The sequence below is a fragment of the Rhamphochromis sp. 'chilingali' genome, assembly GCF_963969265.1.
Source record: "Rhamphochromis sp. 'chilingali' genome assembly, chromosome: 12".
In the NCBI taxonomy this organism is placed as follows: domain Eukaryota; kingdom Metazoa; phylum Chordata; class Actinopteri; order Cichliformes; family Cichlidae; genus Rhamphochromis; species Rhamphochromis sp. 'chilingali'.
Genome location: NC_137939.1, coordinates 24340057 through 24355212, shown reverse-complemented (window position 1 = coordinate 24355212; position 15156 = coordinate 24340057). Strand labels below are relative to the sequence as shown.

General features: G+C 39.4%; 1 protein-coding gene across 1 annotated transcript; it reads right to left on the bottom strand.

Annotated features, from left to right (window-relative positions):
- Positions 1–552: 552 nt before the first annotated feature.
- LOC308407613 (uncharacterized protein) lies at positions 553–10024 on the bottom strand. The gene is made up of 17 exons (XM_080899402.1): positions 9720–10024; positions 9074–9089; positions 8892–8993; positions 8685–8773; positions 8485–8574; positions 8278–8380; positions 7838–8031; positions 6727–6789; positions 6577–6643; positions 4020–4189; positions 3881–3928; positions 3757–3802; positions 3495–3646; positions 3319–3387; positions 3192–3243; positions 2950–3057; positions 553–2712 (listed from the first exon to the last, which is right to left on the bottom strand). The coding sequence occupies exons 1-17, from the start codon at positions 9861–9863 to the stop codon at positions 1859–1861; spliced, it is 2367 nt and encodes a 788-aa protein (XP_080755528.1). The 5' UTR covers positions 9864–10024; the 3' UTR covers positions 553–1858.
- Between the last annotated feature and the right edge of the window lie 5132 nt (positions 10025–15156).

Sequence of the window (15156 nt, the reverse complement as noted above, 5' to 3'; positions counted from 1 at the left end):
GATATCAGGCCCTTGTAGAACAAAATTGACTATTTTGGTTTAAATAACCCAAAATTGATGTCCACATATGTGGATGCCAGGTCCTAGGAGGTTAAGAGAGATATGCAAACCATGCAGATGCATATATACATTTGTCTATTACCAGAGTAAATGCCCTCCTTTGCAGTTTAAACAAAATGATACTAGCTAGACATGTAACTTGTTTGATTTACGTATTTATTTTATGTATTTATTTTATGTATTTATTCATGTAACATTATAAAATTGTGGCTTTATTGCAGCTACAGTATTACATCAAACTACCCTCCAGAGGTCTTGTAGGAATCTAGAAACTTACATGGAAACCTTCGTGTTTTCTTTGCTGTGGGTTGCTAAATCATGCAGCAGACGTTTACTTCACGATTAATCCTGTCTAGCAAGTCTGTCACTCAAGCTCCTGCTTGGTGATGTGCTGCCGGAACTCAAATGAACAAACAACTTATTATATGAAGTTCATAAAACAGGCGACAAATACAGAAAAAAGAAATTTCTGCGATTAAAGAGATACTTTGTCAAAGTAATTATTTTGTCAAGCAGTCTGTTTTTTATTCAAAACATATTCTTATAATACAAACAGTGCCGCAGGCTAATGCCACCTTAAAATACTTAAGAAGGGAAAACAGCTTCAGGGAATAACTAAAACTGAACAAACACTTCTTCAAAGGTCAATCACTTTTGTCTGTAGATCCAGACGAGATGTCACTTTTCTGTTTAAACTCACTTTGCATAATGTTCACCGTTGAAGTTCATAAAACTTCTGCAATAAATATAAGACATGGGAAAGTACCACAGACACGGTTTTCTTGTTCTAATGCTCTGAGATTTTGAGGTAACCACTGCACTACATGTTTTCCGTTGGATAATTTGAATAATACTGGCTTTATCTGTTTCTGTCTCATTGAGTCCCCCAGCCAACTCTTACCATTCATGTTCATTTTTCGTTTCCATTCATTAAATAACAAGCATAGCGAAAAACACAATGGGGAAAAAATACAACAACAACAAAAAAAGGCCAAAATGTTAATTATTCTTCACTTTTAAAATGCAGGAGGTAGTATGTGTGCAAAAAACACACTTGTAGACACAGCTGTAGAAGTAGCCCCAGTCATAAATAGGAGTTATTACTACAAAAAGCTATCAAACCCACTAAAGGCTAAAAAGATAAACACATGAATGCAGTTACTTTCTAATTAGTGAAGCACATTTTACATTTGCAGTAAAAGTGGAAATCCCATGAAAGCTTTGGCTTAATGTCTGTGTTTAGAAAATCTTATGCAAATTTGACGGTTTTTTGTAAACAGCAGTCACGCAGTTTGTCACCTGTGCTGTCACAACACTTTGAAACATTAAATGTGTTCATGAAAAAAGTGGGGTATTATTTGCAACAAGATTTTCATAGTGGTTAGCATATTCGTGCAAATAAGACAGGTGTTCACTAGGGCTCCAGTCACGAAAGCAATATAAAGAACCCTCTGTCAGAGGCTAAATGCTGTGCAAAGGACAGAGTGTTTACCTCTTCTTAACATGCAAAACATCTTGTGGCATACTGGACACAGCAGAGCTCGGTAATGAATAGTTCGTACAGAGTGAGGGTTTCAGGAGTTTGCAATGGAACACCGGCTCCCGTGTCTCGTGTTTCCAGCAAAACAAAAAACAAAAAAACCCACTTCTGTCACTTTGAAACTTGAGATTAAAACTTCTCTGCTTTCCACGGTAGTGGTAGTGTTTCTCCCGTGTAGAAACACATACACCTGCACAGTTCAGGGTCTGGCAGCTAAAGGCCACTTCAGACTGCTCTCAGGCTTATGTAATGTCTTTTTCATCGAGGATATTTTCTTGATTGCACTTTATTTCGTTGTGTCTGAGGCACGAGCGTCTGCAGCCTCTGAGATAGTTTCTGTGCCAGCCATATTGCCAGCACTTTAGAAAGGACTCTGGGCCAGCAGTGCCACCTAAATTCAACACTTCTTGTCATCTCTCCCAGCTCCCCTATTAAACCCCTGAAATCCTGGGGTAAGCAGTACTGACGGACCTCCCTGAAGGCTTTTGGGATATCCTTGCTGTGGCCAAGGCCCTGGAAATAGATAAGAACAACTTCTTGATTTTTGTGCTCCTGCAGCACCCTTTTTAAGCGAGCCAGCACAGCTGTGAACATTGGCTCTATCAATGCAGAGGCCTCCTTTTGTCGGTACGAGTCTTTATCGTCACATAATTTAGCACCATCTTTTTTTCCAACAGCTTTTTCTTTTTTAAATTTTCCTAATTTTCTTCCATTCTGCTTCACATCCTCTTCCAGCTCTGCCTTGGTTTTCTCATGTTTCGTGTGTGCATTTCTGCAGTCTACCTCTTTTCTTTCACTCTGATCTGTGTTTGCCCTCTCTATTGTCCACTTCTGATAGGTTTTCTTGGCTTCAGGACTCCAAATTACAAGCACTTTTCCTTGCTCCTTGCAGACAGCATCCCACTGGCCATACAGCCAGGGAAGTGGGCCCAGATCTGCCACACCAGGCCCCGACTCATCCTGGCTTTGAGAGTTTTGGGCCCACAGAGGTGTGCGTACTGTGGCACCTAGCTCCTCCTGAAGAATTGAGCCTAATGCACACACAGCAGAGATATGGTCCGACTGACCTGATGAACACACCAGCAGCAGTGGCTTCTGGATATACAGCCAACCTAAATTTATCGGAAAAGACAAGGGGTGGGGGTGGGGGGGGGGGGGGGGGGGGGGGGAAGCATGTCCTTTATGTGTTTTAGTTGCTCCTTTAAGACCAACAGTGAAGCTAAAATAACAGAAATGAATTGAAATAAATTCAAGGCAGAGTAGTCATTCAATTTAAATTAGCCTGTGCCTTGAAACTGTAAATGGTTTCCATATGAAAACATGATTTGCAGTGAGGTAAATGAACTAACCTGCAGCTCCCCTCTTTGTAGCACGGTGGATAGAAATTCCAAACGACGCAACTACAAACACAAATATCAGAACTGCCACCGCATACAAGCCACGTCTATTGTGGGTGTCTGTAAGAAAAACAGGAAAGAATAAATAAAACAGATAATGGTGAATGTATTTACTTTGTAGGAGTTGTGTGTGTGTATGAACATTCAGATGCACCAACTTATGCTGGCAGATTCAGGTTTGTGAGCACACTTACAGTCCGGGCAGAAAATTCTTCTTCCATGACGAACAGGATCCGACTGCCACACCTGAACAACAGCACGAGAATATAGATGATAAAATGCATAAAATCCAGAAATACATACATGTATGTGTATATTTACCTGGACGCAAGGATTTTTAGAATAAAAGTGAAGAGGCAAATTTATTATTTTTTCACTTCTGTTTCCTTCCTATAAAATAGAGAACATATGCACACATGTTCACATTTTTGTCCTTTAGCATGAATTTTTTCCTTGTTTTTTAATCTGTATTAAAAATGCATATTTTTTTTACCAACCATTGTAACTGAATGTGCTTTCCCTACAGCTGTGCATTCCCTCTCAGTAAGGACACAGAGTTGGCTTGAAAACGTTGCTGGAGAAAAAGAGTTGACATGTACCATTATCATCTGCCTTCCAGGTCCAATAGAGACCTCCCAAGAAGGCGTATCTGTGGGGGACAAAAAGGAAGACTGAGTGCATAAGGGAAAAGCACACAAACAACCTGAGACTTATTAGAGCTGTTAGTAGAATTCCTCCATCCCACATCCACCCACTCACCTGCTGTAAAAGGGCAAGAGATGTTGCGTATTCCTTGTACAGAAAGCTGTAAAAACGAATTAACATCTGTGAATAAACGGCAGGTAGCGGTAGTTTCCAATCAACGCATCTAGGTGCTTCTCACCTGCACACACATCTGAGGGTGTTTGTCCACTGCAGTAGTGTCATATTTCTGTTAAAAAGTCAAAATTGGTGTTTAAAAAACAAACAAACAAAAATGTTTTTTTTCCACAAATATTCATCATGGATGCTGCTATGCTTACAAGACTGTCTTTCTTCTCCAGGGTGGAGTTAAGCACAGGCGTGCAGAGGTGTTTGTGCTGCATCCAGCAGAGGGAGGCAGAGATGTTCAGCGGGCTGGGGCACAGTGTGTACAGCGTAAAACCGTCCGTGAAGAAAGTGATTTTAGAGGAGGAAAACGCATCTCTGGCATCTGTTGAGGCGATGTTAACGCAAAAAACATTAGAACAACATGCCAATAACATTCCCGGGATGCAAACGTTGGCCAACCTGTATCACCTGTATCACTGGATCACAATAAACACCACCAAACAGACATGCATGAACGCACAGATGTATGTGAACATATGCATTTTAAGGGTCAGTTTTAGACAACGAGACAGACAAAAATAATAACAAAAAAAATGAACACCTTCTTGTTCATCGTCATGAAGACACTTTTAATTTTGCATTTGCATTTGCAAGAGTCTCTTGTTCCATAACTATAAACCTACAACTTAATAACAACACTAAAAGAATGAAGAAATAGACCAGGATTGTTCAGTTTGGTTAAGACTAGAAATTTGGGGGTTTCTTACTTTCGGGCCTCTTATAGAGTCTTTTACCCTCTGGCCTGTGTTTGCCTTTTATGTTTGGTGTTATTGTACAGCACTTTATTGCTGTTTTTAAAAGTGCTTTATAACTCATTTGGGACGGCTGTGGCTCAGTAGGTGGAACAGGCTGTGGAAAGTCAGTGTATTGAACTCTGGCTCCTCCAACCTTCATGTCAGATCATAAGTTCAATCAGTTAATTAAGTGGGTAATTACGTGTATTTGTCATACGGATAAAAATGAATCTCTTTAATATGTATTCAATCTAAATGAATGAAACACAACCACTTTAGAGAACACAACCACTGCAACTGCAACAAAAAGTTGGCAGCACTTTCTGGTAATGCAATAAAACTTCCTTGAACACAACAATGGAAGAGGATGGGAGTAACTGACACAGATGTGCTTACGGAAATCTGCAACATCGTACGCTGCAGAATCCTGCATTACAAGAGTCAGTTTGTTTTGTTTTAGTGTGATATTGTAGCTTGTGTGAGGTTTGCATTTTTTGGCATTGTGAAAGATTGTAAGACAAGGGGAATGATGAAGAGCCTTGTATTTATCAAGTATTTCACAGATAAGCACTTTAAAAGCTGTAGAGCGCTCCTTTTCCAAAGCTTCTTGTTGTTGGAGAAACTGTGGCTTCCAAAAAGCCGGCATTTACCACATATTTTGGACGTGTCCAAAACTGAACACATTACTATTATTTGCAGAATTAGTTGCTTTATTAAGGACAAATAATAACATATTTCTTTTTTGTTTTGTACAATTATGAATTTCTAAATTCTCCATCTGCAAGTTTACAAAATAACGACCTACTTTGATTCTTGATAAGTTTAATGGACAGGAAAGCAAATACAAAGAAATGGCTTAAGCCAGAAGTCCTAGCTTTAGAGGACTGGCATATCCTTGTGAGAGCCAGAAGAAAAAATGTTTGGATATTTATTTATTATTTCATTAATTCAAATTTAAATGTTACATCTTTCAATTTTTCCTCAAAATTGTTTGTTTGTTTTCTGGGTTTTTTGTTGTTGTTTGATCACAGAATGATGTGATGCATTGTTTCCAATTAGTTTTACTAAAAAAGTTTTACTTTATGAAAATTAAAAGAGTTAGATGACAGAAACACGTCTGATTACTAAAACATCATATTAACAAATAACTTGTCAGAGTCTAGCTTCTTTTTTTAAACTCCATTCTGCAGACCCAACTCTCACATAAACCTGTTTTGTGAGGTCATGGCTCCCCACTATTAACAATGACCATGGATGGTATGATAGAGGGCTGAGTGACGCAGACAGGATTTTACTCAGAAATGTGGAAGTGGAGTCACACTGAGTGCTGTGAGGATGTGAGGTGGAGGAGGGCCACACATCAGAGAGAGAGAGCTCAGAGGAGGACGTACTACCAGGTCTTAGGGAGTTTGAGAAGGGGCAAAATGACGACACCCTTATACTTATTCAAAAAGTCAATTTTGGATAAGAAGTATTGGGTAAGCTCGGGCTCTGAAGTTATGGGATTTGGTTTCTCAATTGCCATGAAACTGTGACGGGACTCATTTTTGCATGCCAGCCTTTGAGTTCTCATTTCCCTGAGGGCTTTATTCTCTTTGACTTGTTACTTTATTAAACTGCCTTATCTTGAAGAATCTGTGTCACTACTGAATCAGCTATAACTAGGAACCAGTAAATTCAGGTCCTAAGTTATCTGAATCATGCTGTGAACACAGACACGCAGAAGAATGTTTCGCTTGTGCGCGGTTTTAATGCTGTCTTCAAACAGAAGTGCGTCCCTCTGGCTTGTGTGCAGTTTTTTTTTTCTTTCCCTAAAACCTGGTTACTTACTTATAGTTTAATGTAATCGGAGGACCATCTGCTTGGTGTTGTCCTGTTTTCACATTTTGCGTTTTAAAAAAGAATTCAATTCAAAAGTTTCTTGTCTCCCTTTCTAAACATCACAACGCCTAAAAACGTTCTCAGTCACACTCACCCATGACTCCCGTCTCTTCAATGGGGCACTTTTTACGCCGCGTTGCGTCGGTGTGGGTGTAATATGCCTGCCAATGCAAACAAGACCTGGTGTAAGAAAGAATACTGACAACATAAAATACTGCTCCACTGAAGATTACACTCAGCTCACCTCTATGCACACACAGGGCAGCAGGTAAGAGATGTTGAGAACAGCTGACTGGGACGTATCAATCTGTAAAGCACACACAAACACATTACAAAACAAATCGCGCCGAGCTCACTCTCTTATGGAATATTTACGTTTGAGTCCACTTTGAGTCCTCGGCCTTGCCCCAGTGTGAGATGTTCTCTGTGATTTTAGGTTACTTTCTAGGGACTTGTGTTTTGTTTAACTCTGTTTAACTCTGGCCTGTTTGTTTCTTATATTTGGTGTTACTGTACAATTTTTTGGTCAGTCCTATTGCTGTTTTTTAAAAAGTGAGTATTGCGGGAATTCAACTGTATTTTTTTTTATGTTTCCATTTAATTTTTTTTGTTCTTTTTAAACATATTTTAAGACGTTTGCAGTGCAGTAAAAACAAGAGCAACGTGCAGGCCAATAATTTGCCCACTTGAAACCCATTTTAATATACTTTACCTCATTTGGAGTGTAACTAGTTTTAATTTATGTGAATATAGCGCATCTGTAGTTTTCATTGGATTGTTAACTTAATTAATTAAAATGTTTAGTAGTAAATATCAAGTGAAAAAAGATTTTAATCACCAGTGTATGTTGTTTTCAAACAATAATACTTATTTGAGCACATTGTACATGTATTCAGTATGTTATGTATTTAAACAGTTATAACCTGTTAAACGTAACCTACGTAACAACACCATAATAACTATACTTACGATTAACTATACTCAAAAAGTAACCCATCCTGACACATTATTGTCATGTGAAATAGCTTTATAGAGCATTATCACCACTTTGACCTTTAGATAAATATATTGACCTTGAAAGAGACGTAAAATGTCAAATGTGGTCCTTTCTATATTTTGACAATACACACCACATTTGTAAGGCTAATAGTTTCTAAATTATATTCTTTTTTGCCCATTTTCAACCAATCGGTCATTTGGTTGACCTTGTGGACGTAACCCAAATTTTGTTGGATTGTTAACATCAGAATTATTTAAAAACTTTTCGAGCCATCGTGTTCACAGACAGAATGACACACGAGTGTGCAAACACTACCAAAAACAAGGTAATAAGTAAACTTGCCCGTAATACTCACTTTCAGGGGATGCCGCTTGGTCTCGCCCTCGCATGTCCATTTATTTTTGTAACAGTGTCTGACATAGACCTCCTCAGTGTTCATGGTAACAGTAAAAGATTCATTCTTCGTGGTGACGTTGATGGATTTTCTCTTCATAGCAACAGTGATAGATTTAGATGACAAATCCACAGACAGATCGAAGTCTGGGCTTTCTGTCACACACAAAACAAGCCACAGAATATTTGAAAAACTGGATGATGTTGAGTCACTAAGTGTTTTTGATGACTATGGAAATTATGTGATTTACATGAAGCCACCAACCTAAATCTATATGTTCACTGCTCTGTTCACAACCACAATTAAAATATCAAATGACACCATGTTGTCTGGAAACAATCAGTTTATTTATCCAGTAGAGAAATGCACAGATTGTATTTCAGATTCCAGATCACCTTTACCTTCTACTCTGTAAGTGACATTGCAGCTTAGTGACTTTGTGCTGTAGAGCACAGAAACAATGTTTCCAGTGTTCGCCTTGACACAGTCATATTCAAGCACCCACTGCAAATGAAAAAACAAAACAAAAAACAGCCACAATCAGGTTATATTTATCTATAAAACTATGCTTAATATTTTAGCAGTTCAAAGGAAAAAAGCCATCTTACCATGGGACGACTGGTATTTCTCTCTGGTAATTGCGGTATGTTACAGTTGCAACAGCTGAACTTTTCACCTTTACGTGTTTTATTCTCACGCTGAGATGGAGAGAATGAGAGATGATACCACTGTACCTGTTAACATCATGAACTGCATAGTCATACTGACATTTCTCACTCTTCGGTGCAGCTGCAAAGGTAACACCAACCTGTATTTTCAGTGGCAGTATTTTCAGGGTAGGCTTAAGTGTCTTCTTAATTGGACTGAGAATTTTAAGCTTTGGGCTCTTGTTAAAATCTGGAAGAAAACAACTTTGTCAGTTGTGCCACATAACAGTTTTATAGGTGGTGACATACATCCACATGTGTGTTTGAAGTGGATATGTGAACTTTGAAGGCATGGTTGCACTCCGTACCCTCAGCTTTCAACCAGACATAAACAGAAACACATTCAGAGTAAGCCTTCCCAGTGATAGTAGAACTTATCATTTCCACAGGGCATCTTTCATCAACATGATCTGTGCAGGGACAGAAGAGCGTTAGGACGGCTATCACACGCTTTCACAATGAGAAAAGTCAAAGAAATTAAATAACTTACCTTTTGGGTTTCCAATCTAAAGTAAGGAGAACAAAGATAAAAAAAATTATGTTTAGGAAATATTTAGAAATAAGGAAGAACATTTAGACATTTATGTCATTTTAAAAAGAAAAATGGCCCACTGGATATCTGTGAGGGCACTGTTAGTGCTATAATAAGCGATATACAGGTTTGGGGGCAACATATGCTGCCATCCAGACCAATGACAGTCTCAGTCAGCTTAATTCAAACCACATTAATCAGGTATCGCACATAAAAGCGTGACTCCGATATAAAGAGTCAAAGATGTGAGCAAAAAAGTCCCCCATTTTTGATCAGTCACAGCAAGAAACTGTTGGTCTCTGGGGAGGATTCTTTGTCTTGGTTTTTTTGATTGGCGTGTGTTTTCATTGTTATAAATTTAATAAGTCATTCAAATGATTCTTAAATCATTGTGTTCTGATTTAATTTACATTTCCTCTCTGTAAACACGGTTGCGCAACTTGAACCGATGTTCAAACATACAAAATAAAAGCAAAAGATTAAAGTACACTCATTAATTTGACTGGAAATAATAATAATACACTCTCATTTAGCGTTTACAGTCATTTTACGCAAATAAATCCTGCTCGTTTCGCTTTTGTAGTGCGCTCTGTGTTTAACTTACCCGACACGTTGTGGTATCTTTTAGCATCACCGGAGACACTAAGAAGCAAAGAATTGTAAAGGCGGCGGGAAAATGTATTTTACGAATATAAAACATATTGAAGTTGAAATATTCGCGCAATAAAGGGCCAGTGCGTCGTGTCATCACGAAGCGGTCCGTTTTTTCTGCTCATCTGTTAGGTTTCCTGCTGTCTGGCGTCAGAGCGCCGTAGAGTTTCATGAAATCTGCCTGTGGGGTTATCAGCTGGAAAAAAAGGAGTCGGCTTGTTTTTTCTGTGTTCTCAAACGCCACTAACTGGCAAATGACTAAAACCCGAAGGCGTTTGTTTGAAAAAATGTCAGTGTTTTTTCATGAATAATCTCTGCCACCGCAGCTCCGCCTCTCATTAAAGTCCCAGACCGCGGGGTGAGAAAAAAAGCGTTTAGTCTTACAGATGAATGGGGACACTTGAGATGATGCTCACTCTGAAATACAATACGCACAGAGCTGCTTGTAGTAATCCCGGCGTTATATCAAAATATATATTTAAGGATAATCCACTGCTTTCAGAAATTGATATGGAGAGTCGCCTCTGTTTTATCACTTTATATTAAATTGAATAAAAACAGTTTTTATGGCAACTAACAATTTGTAGTATCAAAGAAAATCCAGTCAACCTTAGAATTTAACGTAAAAACTTTAAAATACTATTTTTTAAAAGTACAGTGGGAGACAGAGACTTCAAACAACTTCACTACTTTACATTAGGCCTTAAACGTTTCTTTTTTCTAACTCTTATAGTTGGGGTTGGATCAAGTGAGCCTAAATCATCCCTCTCCATGTTGCATAAGCACTCCCTTATTCTTTTTCTTTCCATTCCCCTATATTCATACAGCACTGCATGTCATAAGCTTTGGTCTACTCTCTCCTATGCCTCCTGCTTGTCTTTCTATGCACTCTTTGTCTCACTTCTCTTTCCTCTCACCTCCCAACAGGTCTCAGCAGTTGCCTGCTGCTCTCTGAGCCCGGTTCTATCACAGATATATTCCTATTAAAAGAGAGATCTTCCTCTCCACCATCACCAAGTGTTTTAGGAATTGCTGGGGCCTTCCTTTTAATATCACAGGACTTATATACTTTACAATACAAAGCACATTGAGACAACTATTGCTGTCAACTGCAGTAAGTAAAAATACTGAAAAAGCATCAAAGTTATGGGGGGGGGGGGGGGGGGGGGTGAGTGGACAAGAGAGGAAAGAAGTGGACCACAGAGAATATTTATAGAGCGATGGAAGGCATGCAGAAGTGGTGTTGGTGCACAGCATCAGAGCCCATGGGGCACTTTTATATATGTATGTATATATAAGTAGAAAATGACAATGGTAAAAAATAAACAAACCAGAAGAAGGAAGCAAAACCAAAACGACCCCTCTCATATTCTTCACCCTGCATTCCAATGGCTCCTCTCTGGGCGCCGCCTCCGCTGCATTTCCTGCAGGACTGAGAGGAGGAGAGCCACCTTTGTCCCCGAAGCCACTCTCCAGCCGATAAGACCATTTCCCACACCAGAAACTTCAAGTACTCTACACTCTTTTTATACTGCCGACACTTTATTCACTTTTAGTCACTTAAAGTCATTTATTCACCTATTCAGTCACTTTAATTTTAAAACTGTGTGTATACTGTATATTCTGTGTGCATTTATTATCTCACACTTATAGCCTGTTTATGCCCTGTCCTTATCTTCAACGTCATGCTGCTTTGTTGTATCTTAATTGCCCCTTGGGGATAAATAAAGTCTTTCTGATTCTGATTCTGAAAACATTAATGAGACATCAGTTTCTCTTCCATTGTAGTTCTCCGCCTGGCCGTAACAGTTACAAAAGTCTGTCCCTGCCTTTGATCATGGAGGTCCACGCCTGCAGAGTGCCTATTAAGACATAACCTACACAATAAAGGTAAAGGAACATGTGACTGAAAAGCACAAGGATAATAATGTGCAAACATTTAGAAGTGAGTACCACCTGGAATCCAAGCAAGTATCCACTCACTTATCCATTTCATCAAAATGGGGAGCGGGAACCTGGACACTATCCCAACAGTCCCAGAGGCGAGAGAGACGAGAGGCGGGCTACATCCTGCACAGGTTGCCAGTCTATTGCATGTGAGTCTAATCCGTTACTAAACTAATGAAAAGCTTATGTGGCAGCAGTAAGCAAACAGTGTGTCAAAATCTGATAAATCAATTCAAAGAACACCAGCTATGACAGACGCCCAAAGACCTGTGGCAACTCTGAAGGAAGCCTCTGAGGGTCAGACTGGAGAAGCGGTGAATACAGCAGTTGACCTGGACCAACACTAATGACAGCTTTGTGGGAGAACAACGAGACAGACTATTCACATTGAAGTTTGGTCACATCTTTAGTGTAAACACTTCAAACCAAAATAAATATAGTTTCTGCATTATGATACATGGATGTGTACGTGAGCAAAGTATACAGCCAAAACAAAAAAGGATTAAAAGAACAACATTTATGGAGCGGCAGAGTCATATGGACTTATTCCTTCAGGTTATGGTAAGAAAGTACCTTGATGTACAGATCTGATAGAGACATGCCCACATAAACTTATAATAGTTTGTTTACAAAGACGCATCAGCTAAATCTTGATTTGGATGAGGTGCAATATTTGTTTACAAACGGGTCACTTTGGCATCAAGAGCTAGATGCTAAACTACACATTCAAGGGTTTTCTTTGGTATTTCAGGTTGGCAGTTTGCTAAACAGTGAGGTAAATAATTATTTATTCCCCTGCTGAATTATCAAGTTTGATCACATCATATCAAGTTTGGTTCATTTTAATAAATAGAAACAGAATATCAATCAAAAATCCAGAAAAAAAACCCCAACATTAAATATATGTTATAAATTGATTTGCAAGTCAGCCAATGTTCAATTCAATTCAATTTTATTTATATAGCGCCAAATCACAACAAAAGTCGCCTCAAGGCGCTTCAATGGTGATCTTGGTGGCTGTCTTCCCAACTGCCTTTAGGTGATTAACACAAGATCTTGCATATAGCTCCAGACCAAATGATTCCACCACCTTCTCACCAAGCTTCTTGCTGATGGTCTTACGGCCCAGTTTAACCTTGTGCAGCTCTACAATCTTGTCCTTGACGTCCATTGACGGCTCTTTGGCCTGGAGAGACTGGAATGGGAGAAATTGATTCTTTGGATGGGTGCGATTTATACACACGAGTAAAGATCAGGAGTATCTTAGATTGACTGATTGATTGATATCACTGTGCTACGTTGGAGCACAGCCGATGCACGTGCACCAGAACTGTGGCTGAGTTGTAGGGCGTCAAATACTAATTTCACTCACTGACATTGTTGAGTATTGCAGCATCGACAGCGATCAACTCGAAGGAAAATGACGACGGAGGCAAAAATGTCCTTAATATTTTGGGAACTTTATTCCTCATTAACACGCGGCAAAACTTTTCTCATGGGTGCCATTTTCGTTGTGGTATACTTTTTTTTTCTTAGGGGCGTGATGACGCAGCATCCGTGCTCTTACAATGAAACAGTGCCTCCTTGTGGTGGCAACTAAAATACTGTCTCTGTTAAACCACAGTAACCATAATGCAGTTAAACACTGTACAACATGAGTACACACAATGAATATCTTAACACCCCCTCTTGTACTCAGGTTGCTGGAATCAAAGAAAAGTTGTACAATAAACGATAAACAGTTGTACAATCTCTACCACACTTCCTTTTTTCTTTTTCTCTCCTTTTTTCTTTTAAGCACCAAACATAACGTTAGCAAACTTAGCAAGTTTTAGCTTAGAAACAGGTTTGGTCATAACATCTGCAACCATTTCTTCAGTGGTGCAATATAACAGACACATTTTCTCTTCATTTACAATGGACCTTACAAAATGATATTTAATGTCCACATGTTTGCACCTCTGTCGGCTCACAGGGTTTTTAGCCAGGGCAATTGTTCCCTGGTTGTCCTCGTACACTATTGTTTGAGTGTAGCTGTAGTCATCTATACCTTTCAAAAGCTGTTCTAAATATATACACTCTTGCATTGTGGAAGCCAGAGCCACATACTCTGCTTCACAGGTAGAGAGCGCCACAGTGGGCTGTTTCTTGGTCTTCCATGAAACTAAAGAACTGTTGTTACATAGACGTACACAGTAACCAGTAGTGCTGCGTCTGTCGGCAGTGTCACCTGCCCAGTCAGCATCACTGTAGGCCACTAGACCCAAATTTTCATCTGTGTTTCTTCTAAAACACAACTTCTTATCTTTGGACCCTTTGAGATATCTCAACACATGTTTCACAGTTCCCCACTGTTCTTCTGTAGGCTCATGGAAATGTTGCGAAAACTTGCTTACCACAAAACTCAGGTCAGGACGGGTACCTGATGCAAGGTATATAAGACTGCCTACAGCCTCTCTATACATCCTCACATCTCTTATCTTAGTAGCACCTTCTGTGTAACACAACTTCTGATCACAGGGAGTTCCTCTGGGTTTACAGTTCTGCATGTTAAACCTCATCAGTATCTTGTTGACATAGGTTTCTTGTGACATTGTTACACATCCATCAGACTGAGTGAAATCAATACCCAGAAAATGCTTAAGTCTGCCCAAGTCTTTCATCTTAAATTTGACTGAAAGCATTTCTTTCGCATCCTTCATTACCTTTTCATTGCCAGCAGCAATTATCAGGTCGTCCACCCAGATGATCATAATCACCTTACCATCTTTTGTCTCTTTGGTATAAACACAGTGGTCTGCTGGGTTTTGCCTGAAACTGTTCGCTGTTAGGTATTCATGCAAGATCCTATTCCAGATACCACCACATTCTTTTAACCCATACAAGGATTTTTGTAATCTACAGACTAGCCCTTCTCCCTCTTCATAACCTTCTGGCTGATCAATGTAGATTTCATAATCAATGGGAGCGTGTAAATATGCTGTCTTCACATCCATTTGATGGAGTAACAGGCTCTCCTGCGCTGCTTTCTGTAACAAAACTCTTATGCTGGGTAAGTTGGCTGTTGGTGAGAATGTCTCTCCATAATCTATCCCCAACTGTTGGCTGTAACCTTTGGCTACGAACCTTGTCTTGTATCTGTCGTTTCCCTCAATGTCACTCTTAACGGAATAAACCCACTTCCCCCCTACAGTTTTCTTTCCCTTTGGCAAAGTGGTTAGGGTAAAAGTGTCATTTTCCCGTAACGAGTGAATTTCTTCATCCATGGCTTTGATCCAGTTCTTTGAGTTAGCTGATTCTATGGCTTCCTTAAATGTGTTTGGGACACCACACACTGCCCTGTAGCAGTAGTCTATGGTAGTGTGGATCTCATCGCTGCCACTGTTGGCAGCTACAAAGTCATTTAAATGTCCCGGTTTTCTTCTCTCCCTAAGAGGATACCT

Bases quoted from the DNA above. Each gene is read 5' to 3' on its own strand.
- LOC308407613 (XM_080899402.1), bottom strand. From the start codon at position 9,863: ATGACACGACGCACTGGCCCTTTATTGCGCGAATATTTCAACTTCAAT. The intron at 3,647-3,756 runs GTGAGTGGGTGG...TGTCCCCCACAG, and splicing joins CTCTTGCCCTTTTACAGCAG to ATACGCCTTCTTGGGAGGTC. The intron at 3,388-3,494 runs GTTGGTAAAAAA...TCTATTTTATAG, and splicing joins AAGCACATTCAGTTACAATG to GAAGGAAACAGAAGTGAAAA.